At 37.4% G+C, this 22,031-nt stretch overlaps 2 protein-coding genes across 2 annotated transcripts; one reads left to right on the forward strand and one right to left on the reverse strand.

Annotated features, from left to right (window-relative positions):
- The first annotated feature begins 964 nt into the window (after window positions 1–964).
- cgasa (cyclic GMP-AMP synthase a) lies at window positions 965–4,008 on the forward strand. Its single transcript, XM_062429989.1, has 5 exons — window positions 965–1,891; window positions 2,033–2,249; window positions 2,675–2,932; window positions 3,298–3,397; window positions 3,637–4,008. Exons 1-5 carry the CDS (start codon window positions 965–967, stop codon window positions 3,962–3,964), a joined length of 1,830 nt encoding a protein of 609 aa, XP_062285973.1. The 3' UTR covers window positions 3,965–4,008.
- Window positions 4,009–6,845: 2,837 nt separating this feature from the next.
- On the reverse strand, window positions 6,846–20,261 carry ddx43 (DEAD (Asp-Glu-Ala-Asp) box polypeptide 43). The gene is made up of 18 exons (XM_062430637.1): window positions 20,005–20,261; window positions 19,886–19,968; window positions 19,277–19,332; window positions 16,456–16,573; window positions 14,263–14,433; window positions 13,870–13,951; window positions 12,392–12,551; window positions 9,868–9,986; window positions 9,622–9,732; window positions 9,372–9,513; window positions 8,910–9,010; window positions 8,507–8,594; window positions 8,181–8,308; window positions 7,899–8,008; window positions 7,609–7,747; window positions 7,425–7,512; window positions 6,914–7,028; window positions 6,846–6,880 (listed from the first exon to the last, which is right to left on the reverse strand). Exons 1-18 carry the CDS (start codon window positions 20,259–20,261, stop codon window positions 6,846–6,848), a joined length of 2,103 nt encoding a protein of 700 aa, XP_062286621.1.
- Between the last annotated feature and the right edge of the window lie 1,770 nt (window positions 20,262–22,031).

Raw genomic sequence — 22,031 nt, forward strand, 5'->3', positions numbered from 1 at the left:
TGTAATATCAAATGGATAGTTTTAAATGTGCTCTGTTGATTTCATTTATGGCAATACCTTTCTGTGATATTGATATTGACATACTGAACAATTAGAGGTATTTTAATGTATCACCTCTCTAGCTCTCCGGAGTGCAGGTACTGGTCTCTTTACATGGTACATGTTGTCTTGCTTTTCGTGTTAGTTTGCTCTGTAGGAGCCTATGACAAGTTAACACTATGTTCTTCTGAGTAGTAGATTAGTAGAACTTAGTGATTTGTTGTGTTTAAGCTTTAAAAAAGCATTTAAAACAAATGGTCTGACATTGTCCTTCCCAAGGGACTCCAAGTAGGCCACCTGATTCTTAAAGCACTTTGATTGGCATTTTGCTATATTTGCACTTGCACTGGATAAGTTGAAATTGACATAAGCTACTGCACCTTATTGTAAGATGGCACAAGCCTCTTTGCAACATTAAACATGTTTCAACCAACATGTTGGGCTGACGTCTTCAGTAATTTTTCTGTGTGACACAAGGAAATGACAAGGCAGAAGATGCCATTAACTCCAATCTTATAAAAACAAGTCTCATAAATAACTCATACTCCATCAATCCTCTGTAATTCCATCCTTACAATGCACAATGTTGTCCACAAGATGTAGCTATTGCTATAGGAATAAATTAACAACTGATGATAAAAATGATTTTCAAATTAACAACTGATGATGAAAATGATTTTCAAACAAATAGTAGGAAGGTTATAAAAAAAAAACCTTATTCATCATAAAGTCAGTTGATTCCGTATTATAGTAAAACTCACACAATGTGATTCACACAATGTCTGAATATAGTTGTGTTGTGTGTCAGTCAAAGGCCCAAACAGCTCAAGGGCAGTCTGCCAAGGGGTGTGTTTTTATTCACTACCCGGAAATACTGTGACTATAACCGAAAGAGCGGCAGCCTCATTCCTCTCACTTTAACAACATGGCTGGGAGAGGGAAACCACGCAAGGCTAAGAGTCTCGACACTGAATGTGTTAAGAGTCCAACTAGAGCTGAGGAAACAAGATGTTCAGGAAGAAGCTTCACAGAAGACAAGCACAATGGCACCATGAAAGAACAGAAACCAAAGAAAAGGCAGCAGAAGAATCCAACCCACAACGAGGAGAAGCAGTCTGTACAGAGCATCCAAATTGAAAAGCCCACAAAATATTTCCCGGAGGAGGAGATCGGAAAGCCGCAAAAGACATCTAAAGACATCACAAGGGCCTCTGTCCGGGGCACGAAGGCCAAAAGCTGTGCTGGGAGGGCCAAATCACCTGAGCAATTTGCAGAGGAGACAATGAAGACCCAACCAGAGATACCTAAAGACAAAACAAAGGCTTCTCCAAAAACAAAAACAGCAAAACCCCGTAATGGTAAGGCAAAATCACCAGAACCGATTGCAGAGGAGACAATGAAGACACAACCAGAGATACCTAAAGACACAACAAAGGCTTCTCCAAAAACAAAAACAGCAAAACCACATAATGGTAAGGCAAAATTACTAGAGCAAATGGTAGAGGAGATAAAGATGACACAACCAGAGACCTGTATAAAGTATTCTGTACAGTTCATCGAAGCAAAAACTTGTGCCGGCACAATAAAATCACCAGAGGAGGTAATGAAGAAGAGACAAAAATCATTTGAAAGCATCACAAAAGCTTGTGAACCACAAGACAAGGTCGGAGTGGACTCAATCCTCTACACAACTCTGGAAAAGCTGAGGATTAGGAGGAACGACAGATCTGATGCATCAAAAGTCATCAATGACATTATAAAAAGTATAGTCGAGCATTTGAAAAAGAACTCTCAATCCTTTCAAGAAGTACAAGAACCACTACGTACTGGAAGTTACTATGAAAATCTAAAGGTAAGTCACTTTAGTCAAAGTTCCCTTTCTGCCTTGAACTTGAATGCATGAAATATTGCTTTAACACAACTAGGGGTTGGGTGGTTAATTATGTTGTTGTATGACTTGTGTTGTATTACAATGATGTTTTTGTGCATACAGATTTCTAGCCCTGATGAATTTGATGTCATGCTGCCAATGCCTGTCACCCGAGTGGACATTCAACCATTTGGAGATGATGGAGCCTTTTACAGTGTGGCATTAAAACGTGGCAAGAGTCCTCTGCACAAATTTCAGGATGAGACCGGCATTTTATCTGCCAGTGAAATGCTCAAGGAGTTCAGGGAAGAAGTAACGAAATGTGTCAAGCCATTTAAAGGCAAGTACCAAAATGAGTGCTTTTTAATTGTTGGGAAATGAGTTTGTAAATTGCAGTCAGTATGGCTAGCAGAGTAAAAATGCCCCTCCCTGTGATCATCAAGCAAAAGTAACATCCTTTTTAAAAATTATGGGTATGCATTACACCTTTGACACTATCTTAACACTTAAAGTATACTATCTACAAAGGACCACATTTAATGAAGCAATAACCCTACTGCTCTATGCATTAGTACTTGAGCACATCAAAATGAGAGGTTACTTAAGTTTTGTAGGAGGGCTTCAATCACCATAGAAATTACGCTGTTTTTTTAATTGACTTTTGTCTTGTATGAGAATGTGTCAAAAGAAAAAAAATTTAAAATGTAAAAAATGTATTGCATATATTAACAATTAGAGATATCATTTCAATGTGTGTTCTTTCAGAATGGGTATTGACAAGAAAGAAAAAAGGCTGTCCAGCAGTGACCCTGACCACAGAAGTCAATTCAGTCACCATCTCGCTGGATTTTGTTCTCTGTTTAGTGGTTAAATCAAGCTGGCCACCTTTCACCAAAGATGGCTTAAAGATAGAGGGTTGGCTGGGAACCAAAGTGAGGCAGAAATACAAGTACTTACCATATTACCTTGTCCCAAAATACGAGGGCAAGGGTACAGTGGAATGTGATGGAGTCCTTGCTAAAGGTAAATATACTTCTCTCATTGAGTGAAATGAAATCAGATTGTGATTAATAGAAATGACTCTTTACATACACACTAGGTCTAAATATTATCTAAGTAAATCTTACTGAAACATAATCAGAGAATACTGAATTCTGGGAGTATATAGTAGCTGGCATCGCCATATCAACACACTATGTACTCCCAATACTGCACTTTACTTTGAGCTGATCATTTTGAGAACTACTATATTTGTTTATGACAAGCTCATACCTAGAGTAGAGACAGTAGCTTTTAACAGCAGACATACTTATCTGTACACATTTTTCATGAATGAAAAGTTAGAATAATGAGAGCTTGAGCTTGAGTATTTTGTCTACTACACACAGATATTTGGCGGGTTTCATTCTCTCACGTTGAGAAGGACATACTGAAGAATCACGGATCGGAGAAGACATGCTGTGAAGAAGCCGGAGTACGCTGCTGCAGGTCAGATTTGATGTTTTGAATGAAAAATTAGGCAGTAAGCACTCTGGCATGATTCGTCCTGCAGTGACAGTACAACATTATAGATTTTAATTGAATGGATTCTTCCCATTTCCAACACATAGAAAAATAGAAACAAAATAGAACACAATACTATGCATCTTGGAAATTATGATTATCTTCAGGGCAAAATTGTTCATCAGTCAAATCTACAAAATCTATTCCTTTCTCTTTGCATGCAGGAAAGACTGTTTGAAGCTGCTGAAACACCTCCTGAGTTTGCTGAAGGAAAGGGAGTCATTTGACAAGTTCTGCTCCTATCACGCCAAGACCACGCTCTTGCATGCCTGCTGCTCCAGAACTAAAGACACTGACTGGCAGGCCTTAAATCTGGGTCACTGCTTTCAGATTTTCCTTAAAGAGTTTGAAGGCCACCTGCAAAAAGGTGTACTCCACAACTTCTTTATCCCAACACAGAACCTGCTCTCTGGTGTTAGAGAGGAAAAGTGCAGAAGTCTGGCTCAGTGTATCAGGAATGAACGGTACAATGGCTTTCCCATTTTCAAGTGAAAACTTCACAACAAATATGAAGTCATTGGTGTGCGACTGTTCAGGGCCAGCACAATAAAGTCATTTCTCACCATTTCATTCTTGTTTTTACCAAGTTTATTTCCCTGTAAGCCTGTTCTTAATGAATGTCTCGTTTGTCATTGCTAATGTTGTTATTCTCAAGATGATTTTACAAAGTCAAAGAAATAAAGTCAATTAAATCTGCCAAATTATGCCAATTTATACTTCTATTAGTCACATTTTAATCACATTTTAATAGAATTGCAGGATACACTTAAAATAATTTGAATGTATTCACTTGCATATCTGCCTACCATATTGCATTGCATGCTTAATTTGTCTCCTGCTTCCACATTTACAGTCTCCATTTTGTGGTTAGGGTAAAATCATCTCAGTTGAAAGATTAGTAGGCAAATTAAACCCACACAGCAGCAGCAAGAGCTTTGATTGACAGCTTTTTAGCTCTGAACCTACACACGGCTCCGACCAACAAAAACAGGTGGTTTATTACAGTGTATGTGGGTTTGGCTTCTTTTGAATTTTTGGTGGCACACCAATCTTTACCTTAAACATAGCTGTTTTAATTCATCCTAATTTAACAGTGGAAATGTCTATAATTATTCCTGTGGCATACTCCAGGCTCGAAGTCAACACTTCACTCGGATGTCAAAATGATCCTGCCACGCAGTTGCTTTAGTGAAACCTTCATTCACAGGCTTTAAATGTATCAAAACAGAACCTCACAAAGCATTTATTTCTAAGGGCATATTAGGTATTTGGTAACAAGAGCTTGAACTAAAGGGACAGGAATGTATGATAGTGAAAGTTTGATACAGTAGTAATGTATTGAGGGGAGAATGTGTTGGAAAGTCAGGTCCATCATTTCATAACATTGGTCTTTAAGTATACAGTTTTAATCTCTATAAAAAGATGATTTGCCTGCATTGTAGGACTTATTGTCAACAATGAGCAATAAAATGTTTTCTCCAGATAAAAGTAAGGTAGAAAAGTTTCATTCAGATGTCACTACTATCACAGGTAATCAACTGTCATGCAAAATAGGTAAAGGCAAAGTACAAGAAAGAGACCAAAGACAAAAGGCTTAAGGACGCTCAACCCTTTTTCAAACTTACTAAACCGGTTCTTTCCTTAGAGGAATTATTTCACATGAATGCTGCTATACAAACACCTGACCACCACTACAGGAAAATATTTCTATTAGCTTATTACAAAGTAAACATTCTCACTTCAGGAATGCTTTTTGAGCCATATTATTCAACTTTACTTAATTGAGGAGGAAGTGTACTGATATTTCTGCCCTACTCACCTTCAGTTTATTAAATCTAAATTATAACTCATCTTGATAGGAAATATACTTTAAAAGGGCTTCTTACCTGAGGCGGATATTGACAGGCATTCATATGCATCACAAAACCCGATGAAGCAGCCAGCCAGCCTAAACTGTAATGTAAAAACATGCAAAACAACATTTCAGTAAAGAATGTAACAACAGCTTGACACTTCTGACTTGAGAACATGAACAAATCAACCTACAGGACTTTTCAGTTTAATTTGGTACTATGATTATGTATTCATATTGTGTTGAAATAAATGGAAATCCCTGGAAGGTAGACAATGCACATTCAAAAACCTAAAGCAATGTAATGCATTGGAGTACAATGCTGAGTAGCTTTAAGCAGCATTTAGCCCACAGTTTTGTTTCCAGTATGTGAACCAATAACTACTTTGTATGCGTTTTGTTTATATTACCTGCATGCATTTTTTTTGTATTTTATAGTTGTATGTTTTTTTCTGTTTGTATAACCTGGATTTCATAATGTTGTGGTGCTGGTTTGTTTTAATATTGTTTATTCTGTGTAGAGCACTTTGTGCCACTGTGAAATGGTGGTAAATGTGCTCAAATATTGAAATAGTATGTATAGTATGTGCCTTGTAGTTATTTGCCTTGTACTGCTGCTCAGTGATTGTGAATTAGTGACGAAAAATGTTGTCTGCAATTTCCCTGCTTCAGCAGTCCTGACAGACTCATTCAACACTTTTATGACATTTTTGCTATTTTACGGGAACCAACAACTAAGTTTCTGGATTTGATCCCTTGTTTAGATTTTTTCCCTCTTTCCTCACTCGTCTTCTGGGAAATCATGGTCAGCAAAGTAACTTCGTTTCCATGTGCTGCAGGCTCTTGAATGGATGTATCACTTCCTGAGGAAAAAATTAATTATTAAACAGCATTTTCTTTTTCCAATAATTTTGTAATAAAGACGCTAATAGTTCTAACGTTTACCTTTGGCATCTTTAGGGTCACATTTTCCCAAGTTTGTGGAGGTATGAATAACGTAAAAAGCTGATTTTAATCATTACAGTATCACATGGTGCCAAGCCAATAAAATGTATACTGGGTGCGATATCTCTTTAAAGGTCAAGTTTATTATACAGTTTCTTCCTGCACAAAAAAAAACATTTTACATTTTAAACATCCTTATAACAAGATAACATATTGAGATAGAGAACAGCCTCTAAATGAAAATTACCTTCTTAATCTTAAAATATTCAAACACACACTAAAAAACGACACTAAATAAAAAAACAAACATACATTCAAAAATTGGCAAAAACAAATAAGAAAAACCAAAGTATTATTAAATAAGAATACCAAACAGACAGTAATAAAATTAAGGTGTTTATTTAACAGATTGTCTTAAAGATTTTTGTGTGTTTCATTTTAAGTTGCAAACCAAATTGTCTGAGAATGAAAATAAAAAATTGAACCTGTTCATTTATACATCCATCTAAGGTGTCCCTATGAAGACCTGAGTAGGAAACGTTGTGGTATGTGTGGATTTACATGGAGAATTAGGGATTAGAATCCCCAATTTTGGCTTCGATCCCTGCCTCCTCTCCCTCCACCATCCCTCTGCCCCCATGCACCATCCCTCCGCCCCCCTCCACCTTGCCCCTGCCCTCCCCTTGGATTGCACATGTCCTTCTCCCTCTTGTGCTTCTCGTATCTTTCTGCCATAAGCACCAGCTCATCAGGAACCTCCTGCAACAGTATTCACAAAGGTATTATGGTGTGCAAAATATCATTTTAAAATTTGATAAATTCAAATAACATGAGGCAGATAAGCAATTTAATTATTTTCTGATCATTTTTTCTCAATGAAACAATGAACCATTCTGTCAGTGCCAGAAAATTTGACATTCAAATTGCTGTGTGAGTTTTTGGCTTTTTTGCACAAAGGACTAAAAAAACCCAATTAATTAATTATAAAAATAACTGCAGATTTATGTTTTGTCTATAAAATAAGCAGTTAATTGATTAATCATTTAATCTATGTATGTGAATACCTGATATTTCTATTTATCTTTTGAATGAACGCTGATAGAATTAGAAATCTGATATAAAAACAATATCAGCATAAAATGTGTGTGTGCTAACCTGTCCTGCTCGTTCCAGGATGGGAATCAGCTCAGGTGCCATCCTCCAGTTTTCTCTCGTTACCAGGGTAACAGCAGCACCTGAACGTCTTGATCATAAATGCATCAATATAAAAAACTAACCCAAAAAAATTCTCAACAGAGTGATTTTACAAACAAACAGATTTACACACACACAATCTTACCCTGCTCTGCCAGTGCGGCCCACACGATGAACATACTCCTCTATGTTTCGTGGGAAATCAAAGTTGAAGACATGTGTGATGTCATGGACATCCAACCCTCGAGATGCCAAGTCTGTAGCAATCAGGATACGAACTCGACCTGAAATAAAGACAATACAGTTATTTACAATTTGATCCTTCAGCCTTGTGTTAGGTGAAGGTGAAGGTAAGCAGCTTAACACCAAAATTTCATTCTCTGATGAAAGCAGAAAAAGCATCTTTTAAACCACATTTCCTTTCCTGTTACTTACTCTCTTTAAAGTCCTTGAGAGCTTCTTCACGGTCACACTGCTCACGGTCTCCATGTAGACTCTGTACAGCCAGACCCTGTAGACACATGTCACTGGAGAGGTCATCAGCCCTGAAATTGCAACACAAACACAGGGAATTAGTAGAGGTGGTAGACCCTGAACAAAAGTCAAATAACTTGAGTATTTACTGGAAACTGCAGGTTGTAGATTTAAAAAAAACAAAACAACACAATTTTCTTCCCTGGATATAAGCCATATGTTAGTGAGTAACTCCCCACGCACATGAGCTTCTTGCCAACAAAGATGAGAACTTTTTCGTGTGGCAGCATGTTTCTGACGAAGTCAAACACATAGGACTTTTTCTCCTCTTCATGTACAATCAACACTGTCTGCTCCACCGTGTTAACTGCCTGTGACCCAAAGAAACACAAAGTGTGTAAATAAGTATTCCAAAGTACACAACATCTCAAATTTACATTTTTAAGAGACATTAAACTTAAAATAGACTCCCAACCAGTGTTAGTTACCATGTTTACTTCTGCAAAAGGCAGAATCCAAAACATGTGTATGAAAATGATATGCCTCAAATGCTATTCAGTTCCACTTACTGCCAAGTCCAGGGTGCCCACATAAACCATCATGGGATTCTTTAGGTAGGATTTGGCCAATCGTCTCACACCAGTGGGCCAGGTGGCACTGAAACAGCCAACAGGCCGACAGATAAACATTAAGAATGTAAATAGGAAACTAGTTTCAAGCTCTATAATGTACATTAGACAACATCACAGACTATATCCACAACATTTCAGTCAGAACAGTGTGACAAAGTTAATGTAGGGCTGAATTTGCTTTAAATGTTTATTGCTTCTGAGATTCCTTTCGTTCATTATTTTTCTTTGTGCAGCGTGCATCGATCATACACAACTGAGTATATAACCTTTCTATTTAGACTGCGTATAATGTATGTATTATATATTTAATGTCCTGCCCACCAAGCATGTGATGACAAACCTGGTCATGACAGTCTGTCGGTCTGGGCGGATGTCCAGGAGAATCTTCATTATTTGGGGTTCAAAGCCCATATCCAGCATTCGGTCTGCCTCATCCAGCACCTTTTCCAAATGATCAGAGCATATGTTACAATCTGTACTTTTACTCATTTCATTGATTTAAAAAAAAAAAAACAAGACAAATTAAAACAGAACAAAACAACAGACAACACAAATGTTTGATTAGTTGATTCATGCCAACACCAGCCACAAAGTATGCTTTTAATATAAGTCTCATTTACTGGCATAAAGTGCTGTACATTCATGTACTAATAGTGTATGGCTCTTTAAATAGATCAGTCTATAAAATGAAAAAGGTTATATTATGGACAGTGAATCTAACTCTGCCCTCCAAAAAATGAACATCCTTTAAAAATAAAAAAACAAAAATCAACATGGACAAACATGGACACACACAGCTGACCAAGTAAGTGATGGAGTGAAGACTGATTAGCTCATTCATCTGTAGATCATTTAGTCGGCCTGGCGTGGCGATCACTATGTCCACCCCGCTCTTTACCAGTTTGATCTGGGCTCTCCTGTCCCCTCCACCATAGATACAGATACTGACAAGGGGACAGAGGGAAAAGTCATCTTCATGTTGCCTCTTCATAACTGTTAATTATAGATTTTAAGCATTTTTAATGACTTATAATATTGTCAGCCTGCTGAACCTTTTGTATCCCTTATAGCGGTACTTTTTGCATTCAGTTTCAATTTGCAGGGCCAGCTCTCTGGTTGGAGTCAGTACCAACATGCCTGGGCCACCCTGCTGAGCTCTAGGTCTGTGAAAGAAGGAAGGACAAAAAAAAAATTAAAGAAACTATGCATCACAATGAGAAGCAGTCATTCTGGGTAAGAGCACTGACTGAATGCCTAGAAGGAAAAATAAAAATATGAGAAACAGGTGGTGTACTCACACAGGCTGTCCATCCATGTGGATGAACCCAGGCAGCAGGTAGGCCAAGGTTTTTCCTGTTCCTGTCTGAGCAATGGCTATCAGATCCTCCCCGATCAGCAGCACAGGCCATCCCTGAGACTGGTGAAGGAACAAACAAAACCATCATTCATTTAAACTTTTTTTTTTTTTTTTTTTTTAAAGGAAACAAATTTAAGTAGTTGACGAGATTGCCCTAAATATGAGCTTCGGAGACCATGTGTGAGAACATACAAAAGCAATTAAAAATTGCCAGATGTTTCAACTTAGGATCCAAAGTTTATGTCTAGCTGTTAAGAAGTGGTTGACTCACAAATGCCAAAAACATTACTTGGTAGTTATATTTAAGAAGGCAGACTCCAGATGGTGTATAGTGGGCACACACTAGTTTTCTCTATTTTTAATTCATTTTCAAGAAGTTCTAAACACATTTTTCACTTTGTCATTGTGGGTTAATGAATATTGACTGAGACACTTTCAATCTTTTTTTGGAGTGAGATGTGGAGATCAATACCAATTTCCTGTGCGTGCATTAAGCACAGATCTGTGAGTTCAGACATGTTTAGCCTACCTTAGCACAAAAAAAGATTATTTTAAGATCTGAGACATGAAAACCTTTAACAACAGCTTTGCACGAACCAGGAAGCAACAATGCACCAATGATAACCTGTTGTGTTTTCTCACAATGATCACAATGGTTAGCACAGATACCAATCTAATACTACTACACCTGTAGTAATTATTAGATATGCTGGTTATGATGCAATAAAAAGGAGGGTGAAGCAGTACAGCAACTTCACCTAAAACAGTCGTTCTAATTACTGTCCAAAATATACTGATGATTCATCACTTACTTGTGAACAAGATTACAGATCAACTAAATAAATCCTACAACATCCACATATTTCCAGTTAATGCTGGCAGCTGTTTCAAACTACAGCACATGTTAAATTTCAATGATTTTGGGCAGATTTCCCGGACAGGGATTAAATCTGGTCCAAAACTAGACTTGTTTGTGAATGGATATGCACAAACATGCAGTTAAACGTGGCACATATAAAAGATTTTTTGCAGTGTGGGAAGATGTTTTCCTGTTCAAGTTTGTCACGCTGACATTGCATAATAGCATAACACAGGCTGTGCAACTCAGCACTCAATCCAGTGATATTGTATTTTAACTGACAAAGCCTTTTACCGTGAAATGAAAATGAAAGCAAAGAGAGATGACTGCAGTTTCATTTCCTCTTGCAACACACTCCTTGTTTAGATTATTCACTTACTCGGGTATAAGTAGCTTCTGGAAAACTACAGCGACAGGCCAGAACGAGCTCAAAAACGAGCCAATCACTCAAATTACAACATATTTAATGATTTCCTGATTTTTTTTTTTGCTTCAAGTTTCTGGAGAAAAAGACATCCTGTATCACAAACTTGTGGGAGAAAATATGTGAAGCTGATTCATTAGTGTTACCAAACAGCAACATTTAATTTCATCAAGTTAATAACCATTTTTATTGTGCAACACACTAATGAAAAAAGTTAATTAGGAGTCATATTAAACCCCTTGAACAGTAGTGATAGTAGGGTTCTCTAGGGACTTTCCATTAACCTATGAATACAGCAGAAACACTAAATTACTCTAAGCAAAGGTAGAGTTCCAGTAAAGAAAATATGAGTGAAATTTGTTTGTACCCAGTTTAACATATTGTGTCATCTAACATTGGGTTTTGTAGGATTACCTAAAAAAAAAGAACAAATCTTTCATTTCTGTTTTTTTGGGGAGACTACAACCATAGATTAATAAAAATATACAAAAGCTCAATATTTCCCGCAAGGCAGCCGTTAATGTGGGTATTTCCACATATTGATCTTTGTACATCACAGGGATTACCCATGGTGACCATTATAACGAACAGAAGATGTCAGTACAGGTGTTTATGCATTTGCAACTTCTTATTAGATGCATTATGCATACATGGACATTTTTGTTCCAGTAATAAGGTGCGCAAGTTTCAGAACAGAAACTAAAACAACTCAATGAACTTCAAAAAAGGACAGAGAGCCGTGTGATTTACTGGCTGACAAGTAAATACTTTACACAGTTATTCACCAATATATTAATGATAGATTTATGGCAATTTGAAATTAACCAGCCTATTCACAAAGTGTATTGTACCTTTCATTAAGATGAAAAATGATTTTTTGTTCATACCTAAAAATATGATTCATGTTCATAGTTTATATGTGCCGAGCCTCTGGTGAAGACAGCTGTACAGTGACTTTTGTTAACTCAAAAAAGACACCTGGTTGTAGAATTGACTGTGTCTAATTCGTTAGGTAAGCAAGGGTTTAGCAGTGTTCATTGCTTGGTTTATGTACTTTATTACTCTCTCTTCTTCAAATTTCCACTAGGAGTTACAGTATGAATATTGGATCTAGTAAAAAAATGTCTACTACGTTAGACAGATAAATAACAAAATAAAATCACCCAGTTGAGAGGCTCATACCTGGATGGGGGTTGGTTTGACGAAGCCAACCCGGTCAATGTTCTCCATGATCTCTGGATAAAGCTCAAAGGCCTCCAAAAAGGTGCGGCAGGGATAGGGAATGGGCCGCTTCTCCCCTTCCTCCTTCAGGTCATCCACAATAATATTGTTATTCTCCTTCCTGTGGAAAAATATAACATAAACAAGCACATGGTGGAATTGGTTGAAAGGGGAGAGAGAGTGCTTCTAAACCACACTGCTGTGCAACACAAAGTGACAACGAAATGTTAGCTTTAGTGCTTGTTTCAGAGGCCACAACCGGTCGAAACTATCCTGTACTCCAAACACCACAACACTGAAACTGTATAGCGTGTTGTTTGGTTTGTGGTTTACAAGTCAAAAATTAAAACCATTTAAATGGAAAAAAACATTTGTCAGGGTGGCATTGGCCCAAAGACAGAACGCCAGCAGGGTTTAATTATTTGTTTACCGTCAACTTTCTGTCCTGCACAACTGTCAATGATGTTTTTGTGTGTCCATGTTGTTTAGTCAAATTGTAAAAGGGGATAAAATTAGAAAATTAACGTATGAATACCTTGCACATATTCTTTTTTTGTGGACCCAGCATAACATTTCTGCTTTTAATCCATTTTGAGAACATAAAAATGTTGTACCAAATAATTAAACTTGCTTAAAAAAAGCTAAATTCTCAATAAGACACTATATCAACTAGTTTGGAATGATCTTATAACTTTTTTTAATACATAATGGTAATTTAATAGTATTAAATTCAATCTGGGGAATCATGTAAATCAGGATTTTTTTTTTTAATTAAGTAATCATTTCATCCAACTACAGGGTATTGAAGCGCTTAAATACACTTTAGGTGGATAAAATATTTAATATTTATCGTTATTTTGTGGTTACATCATTTTCAGGAGCATTCAGTCCTTGATTTAAAAAAAATGGTACAAATGTCATTTCAAATGACATGAAACCAACAAAAATACAAAATGTACATTTTAACAAACCTGATGCTGCTTTTAAGATATTTTTGAATTGCTCACCTTGCCAACCTTTATTTGTCACTTTCCAGATTTGGCCCACTGTCAACTCTTTGTTGGTGAATACTTTTCCTGTATTACCTAACAACAATCCCTCACCTTTACTGTGAATCCCTGACAACCGAGAAACATTACAGCAAAGCCTGCTCAGATGACACATGAAGAGGAGGATAAATGGTGCCACCTATTTGTGTCAACAAAAACTGCGGGTTTGACATTTTACAAGCCTGTCAATAAAAACGTTAGTGGTTTCAAGCCATTCTGACTTGGCCATTGCTATTATTGTTAGCTGCTAAACCATAGTTAGACTCTGCCTACTCCTAAAATGTCAAATGTAATTTAGAAAAATTTTGGAGTACTGGTCTCTAACAGTATATAATATAGAGGATCATACAACAAGATGATGTGATAAAAAGGTAAAATTGTCAGCTTTACCTCCATTCACTGACTTCTTCTGCTGTGAGCTGGGATACACTCTCTGACTCAGTGTAAAATTTCTTCTTCATGGGTGGGAGATCTGAAGGAGTATTACAGAAAATGTTAAAAGCCACAAAAGAGGCTCTCTGGTTTTTGCAAATAAAATTCAGGTGTGCTTGTCAAAAAAGGATAAACTAACCATCAACATAAGCCAGAAAGAAGAAAAAGAAAAGAGGCAAACATTTTGGAATATAAAGTACAGGTCAGGAGAGGACAGTATCATTCCCCTGCTATTGGGTCTATATATAATCTTGATGTGAACACCCACCCTGGTACAGTAGGGTCAAATCATTGTCTAAATACTTATTCACTGTCCTGTTTGTACTGTAGTAACCATATATGAACCCTCACCCTTCCACTTGAGCTCTTCATACTTTCCGCGGTTCTCCCGGATGGTGTTCCAGTCTATGGATGAGGGGGCCGGGGCGGTGTCTGCAGCCTGTAATTCTGCATTAGACCAGACAGAGCTACACTTTACTCCTCCATCGCCTCCACCTCCATAGTCTCCACCTCTACCAGGACCTGGGAAATGGATCAGTATGCTACACAAGATTCATTTTGATTTATAAACTGCATCACAGTAGTGTAACCAAGTGTCAGCAAACAGGGTTTCCCACAGAAACTTGAGAGGTTATGGTGGTTTGACCTCAGTCTGGCTTCCCTGGAAAAACATTTTGTACATGTTTATGCCAAATGCATCATTCTGGTGCACTCGGAGCAAAATTAAGAGGTTATATCTATTAAAAAAAAGTTGTACTCTAAACAAATTAGTGCTATAATAATTTAACTAGTGGTTGTATAGATATGAATGATGATGACACAGCTACAAAAAATGGGAAAGACATTTTACCACTTCATAAATGTTGCAATCAAAAAAGATTAATGTGCATAGTTCAACTATGAAACAAAGAAATTAGAAGTGATTATCCGAGTTCAACTAGTTCATTATTGCGGAACATATAAAATACTGTTAGATTTTCACATTTTATTAGTAAATATGTTTTTCTACATTGTTTCAAGGTCACATTGTGTTTCTTCAAATAACTAAACTACAAATTATACTATAGTCGGCCGCCACACTCTATATAATAAATTGGAAATGCTGAGCAAGTAATAGTAGTGAAAATACATAAAGCCACAGACTAGATATTATACAAACCATATTTTACTCTACAGCTCAAACCGTTGTAGATTTTATCTGCGGCCAACACATGAAGAATGAAAGAATTATAAGTACATGCATTGTCCTGATGCTCCCTTTAATTCGGGCGTTTTAGTCCTCCATGGATAATCTTTAAGCCATAAATACTCTATGCTCATATATGTTCAGACCCAACACATTTACAGCATATAAAATTAGTCGTTAGTCATCGGTTTGCATTCCTAAAAAAAATTAATTAATTAAAACAATTTAAAAAAGGGAAGTCTAAGTTCACAGAGTTTGAGGCCACAGCTCAGCACTTTCCAGGAATGTCTCTGATCTTGGTTGCCATAGATCAGGGTGCCTCCTGTTTTCTCCAACGATTATTTGATTAATTGATTAACAGCCAGCAGTTTCCCATCAATGAATGGTTTTTAGTCTTTTTATTATTAAGAAAACTGTCCACATTTTCCAACTCCAGTTTCTTAAAGGTGAATATTTTCTGGTTACTTTAGTCTTCTGTGATAGTGAACTGAATATCTTTGGGGGTGTGAACTAGTCAGGAAAAAAAGACATTTGAGTACAACACTGGAAACATTTTCACTATTTCCTGACGTGTTGTAGACCAAACGACTAATCAATTAATCAAGAAAATAATCAACAGATTAAATCAATAATGAAAATTGTAAGATCAGGGTTCCACATAACTTTTTTCCCCACTGACCCACTTGGTCAGTAGATCATCGTTTTACTGGCCCCTTGTATATTTTAACTGGCCCAGTAGCCAAAACATGAAAATAATTTTTTTAATATTATTTTGGTGATTAAATATACATAACATAAATATAAGTGAAGTGCCCTTTAGATTTAGTCTTTTTCCTTCAGTTATGTAATGTTGGTATGTAACGCAAATATGCTCCGTTTCCCCTAGCACTGCCTTGGAGGGGCGGCACACACCCCCATAAGAACTGTCCGCCCTGCCGAAAGATAGGATGAGAAAATACTGCTTGTATCGCTGTGGTTTGATGTGCAAGTGTTTGCAGCTGGCATCAGTGACTGGCTAATCACCTTTCCCGGAATAAACTGTTGCAGGTCCCGAGCCAAGAGTTATGTTGAACCTTGAAGATGCAGCTCTAATTTACAGTACACAATAAAGATGTACTAACAATGTCGAACAATACTCGTACTTCCTTAACACAAGATTAACTGAACTTGCACTCCTCTGTCCACAGAGTTGTAAGACACTGTAGTAAAAAATAGATTGAATTTTAAAATGAAACTTGTATTATATCTGACACATCACAATCACACAACCCACATCCAGTGTATTCCTGGCCTAAAGACCCAGAACTGACAGGACTGACTTTTGAATCAGATCATCTTTTTACAAAAATGACTCCTACCGTTGCGGAATCGGGAGTTGCCGTCTGCTACCAATTCTTCAATCATCTCCTTAGCCTTCTGCTGGGCTTCAGGGGTCCCCAAGATGACCACCTCACCTTCATAGTCCCCCTTGTTTATCTAAGAAGAGAAGTGATTCAGTTCATGAAAGTTAACTAACAGTTCGGTAACTTGTAAAAAGTCTTGTTCACGGTTTGGTTAAACTAAAAAGACCCTTTAAAGAGTCAGATGTTCATAGACCCTAAATGCACCAACAGGAGTCAACAAACCACTGGGTGACCTATGTATTTTTTCTGCTTTTTCATGCTCGTATTTTCCTGAATAGCAGCTTCCAAACATTTATGGATGCAACAGCTGTACTTCTCTTTAACCAACATTAATCAACTTGCCTATCCTGTGACAAAACCTTGAAATTTTGGCCCGATCTTGTGTTTTATTTACTTGATAAAGTCAACCCTGCACACTCATTTAGCTTCAGGGAAATTTTCACATTTACATTCATTTGACACATGACATCAATAGGGCTGGGTATCATTCAAATTACGATACCAGTACCAATCCAAATACCCTTAAAGTGATACCGATACCAATTCAGCACTTCATTCAATACCCATTACACATTTAATGCGCTTTCTTTTATCCGGTGTAACAGGCGTGTAGTGTAGTCACACTTTAGAGTGTTTAGGTGGCATCTTGGCTGCTGAATGCAAACAAAAGTTAGACATGGTGTTCCTCAGGGTTCAGTGCTTGGACCAATACTATTCTCCTTATATATGCTTCCTTTAGGAAATATTATTCGGAAACACTCAATAAATTTTCATTGTTATGCAGATGATACTCAATTATATCTATCAATAAAGCCTAATGAAATCAACCAGTTAACTAAACTACAAACATGCATCAAGGACATAAAGGCCTGGATGACCTGTAACTTCCTGCTGTTAAACTCAGAAAAAACTGAAGTTATTGTGCTTGGCCCTAAACACCTTAGAAACACATTATCCAATGATATAACTACTCTGGATGGCATTACTTTGGCCTCCAGTACTACTGTAAGGAACCTAGGAGTTATATTTGACCAGGATCTGTCCTTTAATTCCCATATAAAACAAATTTCAAGGTCTGCCTATTTTCATCTGCGTAACATTTCAAAAATCAGACATATTCTGTCTCAAAATGATGCTGAAAAACTAATCCATGCATTTGTTACTTCTAGGCTGGATTATTGTAATTCATTATTATCAGGCTGCCCTAACAAGTCTCTAAAGACTCTCCAACTGGTCCAGAATGCAGCTGCACGCGTTCTGACAAAAACTAGAAAGAGAGATCACATTACTCCTATTTTAGCTTCACTGCATTGGCTTCCCATAAAATCAAGAATAGAATTTAAAATCCTTCTCCTCACTTTTAAAGCTCTTACTGGTCAGGCTCCATCATACCTTAAAGAGCTCATAGTACCTTATGTACCTACCAGAACACTGCGCTCCCAGAACGCAGGCCTACTTGTGGTACCTAGTATCTCTAAAAGTAGAATGGGAGGCAGAGCCTTCAGTTATCAGGCTCCTCTCCTGTGGAACCATCTCCCAGATTCGGTCCGGAGGGCAGACACCCTCTCTACTTTTAAGAGTAGGCTTAAAACTTTCCTTTTTGATAGAGCTTATAGTTAGCAAGCTCCTAGTTTATGCTGCTATAGGCTTAGACTGCCGGGGGACTCCTACCTCCATGATGCACTGAGCTCCTCTCTCCTCCTCTCTCTCTCTCTCTATCCATCCATCTATATCCAATAACATTCATGTACTATCAATGCATTCAGTAACCTACACTTCTTCCCCGGAGTTGTCTGTGCTTTCTCATCTCACAGGCAATCTGGGCCTGTAGACGTCCGGATGACAGATTCCAGTCCCGGACCTTCTAGCTTCAATGTTTATTTTCAATGTGCTACTCTCTCTCTCTCCTATTCTTCCTCTCTCTCCCCTCTACCCCAACCGGTCGAGGCAGATGGCCGCCCACTTTGAGCCTGGTTCTGCCTGAGGTTTCTTCCTGTTAAAAGGGAGTTTTTTCTTGCCATTGTCGCTAAATGCTTGCTCATGTGGGAATGTTGGGTCTCTTTATAAATTAAAACTTGAAGAGTACGGTTTAGAACCTGCTCTATGTGTAAAGTGCCTTGAGATAACTTTGTTGTGATTTGGCGCTATACAAATAAAGATTGATTGATAAAGATTGATTGAACTGCTAAGAGCGCTAACTCAATTTCATCACGACTTCACCACCACAGACGGGTTGTAGCTGTTGTGGTAGTGAGCCAATCACATGTCGCATTAAATCGAAGAACGCTTGTGTTGAATGTCTGTGAGCGAGTCCATACAAATAGTCATATTTTCTAGCTCTGGGTGCAAAAAAGATCGATTGCAGGTATCGTTTGCAAGAGACGTTTCGATTCTACTTGGTATCGATTTATTTTACCTTAAAAAGGTATCGAGTACCAATACCCGGCCCTTAGCATCAATTAGTTGGTTATACAGTAAATTGTGTATGCCATTTCCATTACTCATACAGTTTATTTTGACTGCATTTTCTCTTTCTTCATCTTCTTATTGATATTAACTTTTACTAATCTATTGCCTGTTTGGTATCATTTGTGTGTGTAAACTTATATTGATATTTATATCTGGCTCATCATTTATCTAATTTTACCTCTACAAGTCTTGATTTAGGTCATGTTGAACCTTTTGTCTAATGTTACCTGTAGGTTTGTTAAAGTGCTCTATTCCTCTGTTGCAATATTCAAATAAATAAAATAAAATAAAACATGAGTCAACTTGCCTTGATTCTTGCTCCAGTGCTCTCTTCAAGTTCTCGGATTTTGGCTCCACCTCGACCTTTAATTAACAGGATTACAACATAGTTGAGAGTCCTCTCCTTTAACCCAAATCTTACAGCAGAAACACATCAGCAAGTCACATAAACCTACTTCAAATTGGAAACAAAAAAAGGTAATGTAAGTCCTCACAGAATCCATCACACTATTTTTACAATATAAGCTAACTAACACCAGTATATTGAACCCATATCTTACCTTTCAACTGTTTCCTTTTAATGATTTTAAAGCAATCATTATATTATGCTGCAGACTTATATTTAATGCTTGATTTTAGTCTTAATGTTTCCAATTTTTACTATTATTTGGGTTTTATTTTTATTTTTCAAATTGTATGTTTTTTATGGTTTTTTGTTTCCAATTCTTACTGTCAAATGTTTGTTTTTAATGTAAAGCACATTGAGTTGCCCCTGGGTATGAAATTCACTATATAAATAAAGCTGCCTTGCCTTTAACAAAACAAGCTAAGTTAGCTGACCCAAATCAAGCAGCATTTACCTTAACTTAAGTGTGCAATAGCCTTTAAAACTAAAATTTCTGCTCAAGCAACCAACCTATTATCCTTCCAACCGAACCATTTTCCACTTTAATAGTCACATGTGGGGAAGCCTCTGATTTCTCATCGCCAAAGTTCCATCTTCCCGCGCCGCCGCCATCCCTGCTGCGCGGGAACTGGCGGCTTCCACCTCCACCTCCACCTCCACCTCTTGGGTTGTTGTAGTCGGTTCCCCAGCCACCGCCGTCGCTGCTGCTCCGGTCAGCTCTCCACTCCCTGGAGCCTCCAAACCGGGCTCCGTTTCTTACACCGAATGATACACTTTCCGGTCGACGTTCGTCACACGGTGATTTCCACTCAGTCGGTGCCGTGTTAGTGGCAGTCTTCTTCGGGATAGCAACACCGCCGTCGTACTCATCCTCCCAGTCAGACATTTTTTAAACTTGGCGGTCGGTGCTAACCATACAGTCTACGATGATTACGAGCTACTTCACCAATTAACTGTGGAGCTGTCAATCAAAATAATGCTGTCTTCACTTCCTCTTTGGAAGCTACTACTTCCGATTATGCGCATTTCTTTTATTTTTTTATTTTTTTTTATTTTTTATTGATTTTGACCAGATTGTGATGGTGTTGTGTATTCTTAAAAATGGAAAGTTATTAATTATAATAGCTTGAAAATAGCTTAAAAGATGGAGTGAATATTTAATCATTAATTAGGTAAGATTCAAATTGACACAAGCAGTATAGTGGGAAAAAGTAGCATCCTAAGGGTGAAAGTGATAAATAAAATAAAATACTATATAAAATAAGCAATCTGTGTAAGTAAATCTGCAATATATAATTATAATTAGAGTTGTCTTTATTGTCACTGTACATGCACAACGAAATTGAAAGTAATCCTTATGGTATCATACATTTAAAAGAAAGGAAACAAAAGAGTAATTAGTATTAAAACTAACTAAGTACTAAATTAACTAAAACACATACTACACTCACACAGGACATCCCACTCACTGCCACCAATATTGCATGATTCCCCTTAATATTACACTCAAAAAGTGTTGTTGCAGTTATTACAGTATCAGTGTATGTAAATGTGAAATGCAGACGTTATATTTTTGTGCAATGTTCTTGGGATTAATATAATAAGGACACTGTCAGTCTTTTTTAGTGGGAGTGGGAGGTACTGTTTGTACAGTTTGATAGCTGATGGTATGAAAGAGCCCCCCAAGCACTTTGAGGCACATGGCTGGATGAATTTATGGCTGAGAGTGGTCCTGAGCTGCCTCAACTGGGCATAGAAGGCAAAGAAGATGACACTGGCCACCACAGACTGGTAGAACATACATAACAGCCTGGTGCACACATTAAAGGACCTGAGCTTCCTCCGAAAGAACAGCCTGCTCTGTCCTTTCCTGTAGAGGGCCTCAGTGTTGTTTGACCCGTCCAGCTTTTTGTTCAATTGCACTCTGAGGTGTCCACTATCTCTCCATCCCTTCCCCATACAGTATGTTGAAATTAGCCACCGACCTCAACATATAAAATCCTCACTCCCGAAAAGCAACATGAGCTTGAGTTTTTTTTAAATTGACAAATTGTCATAAAGAAAAGACACAATACAAGAAGTTAGTTAATTCGTACTTTATTAATGAATAATAAAATTATTTTTGCATTTCTCATCCAGAGAATATAATGTGCACTTTAATAAATTAATTCAAAAGAAATAATCATGTTAACATTGTCAAGCTTTAAGGCCAGTTGTGTAATAAATTACTGTTCAAGCAGTAGAGAAATGGTATTATTAGCCATAAAAAGTCTGTGGCTAAAGCTACATGACTTGAGTGAACTGGATCCTCAACCCAAAATTAGCAGTTTGACTGAAACTATACAGTATGCTTTAGGCCTTTTGAAGAAAAAAAAATGTCATATGCAAGAAAGGCACCATTAAGCAATTTACAGATTGCAAACATGTTTTATGAGGAAAATAATTCATCCAATTTCCCAACTGGCTGAATCCACAAAATGTCTTTGTTCGTTATTAAGTATTTGTTCAATATCTTGCTCCAAAGTAACTGACAGTTTTGTTTGGCCTCTTTTCATATGTAGCAAAACTCAATCAATAACTACGACAAATCTATTCCGACATTAAGCATCAAACTAACATGTCACATTTTCAGGCTCCTCAGACTCACCAAACAAAC

Source organism: Scomber scombrus, chromosome 12 (genome assembly GCF_963691925.1).
Source record: "Scomber scombrus chromosome 12, fScoSco1.1, whole genome shotgun sequence".
In the NCBI taxonomy this organism is placed as follows: Eukaryota; Metazoa; Chordata; class Actinopteri; order Scombriformes; family Scombridae; genus Scomber; species Scomber scombrus.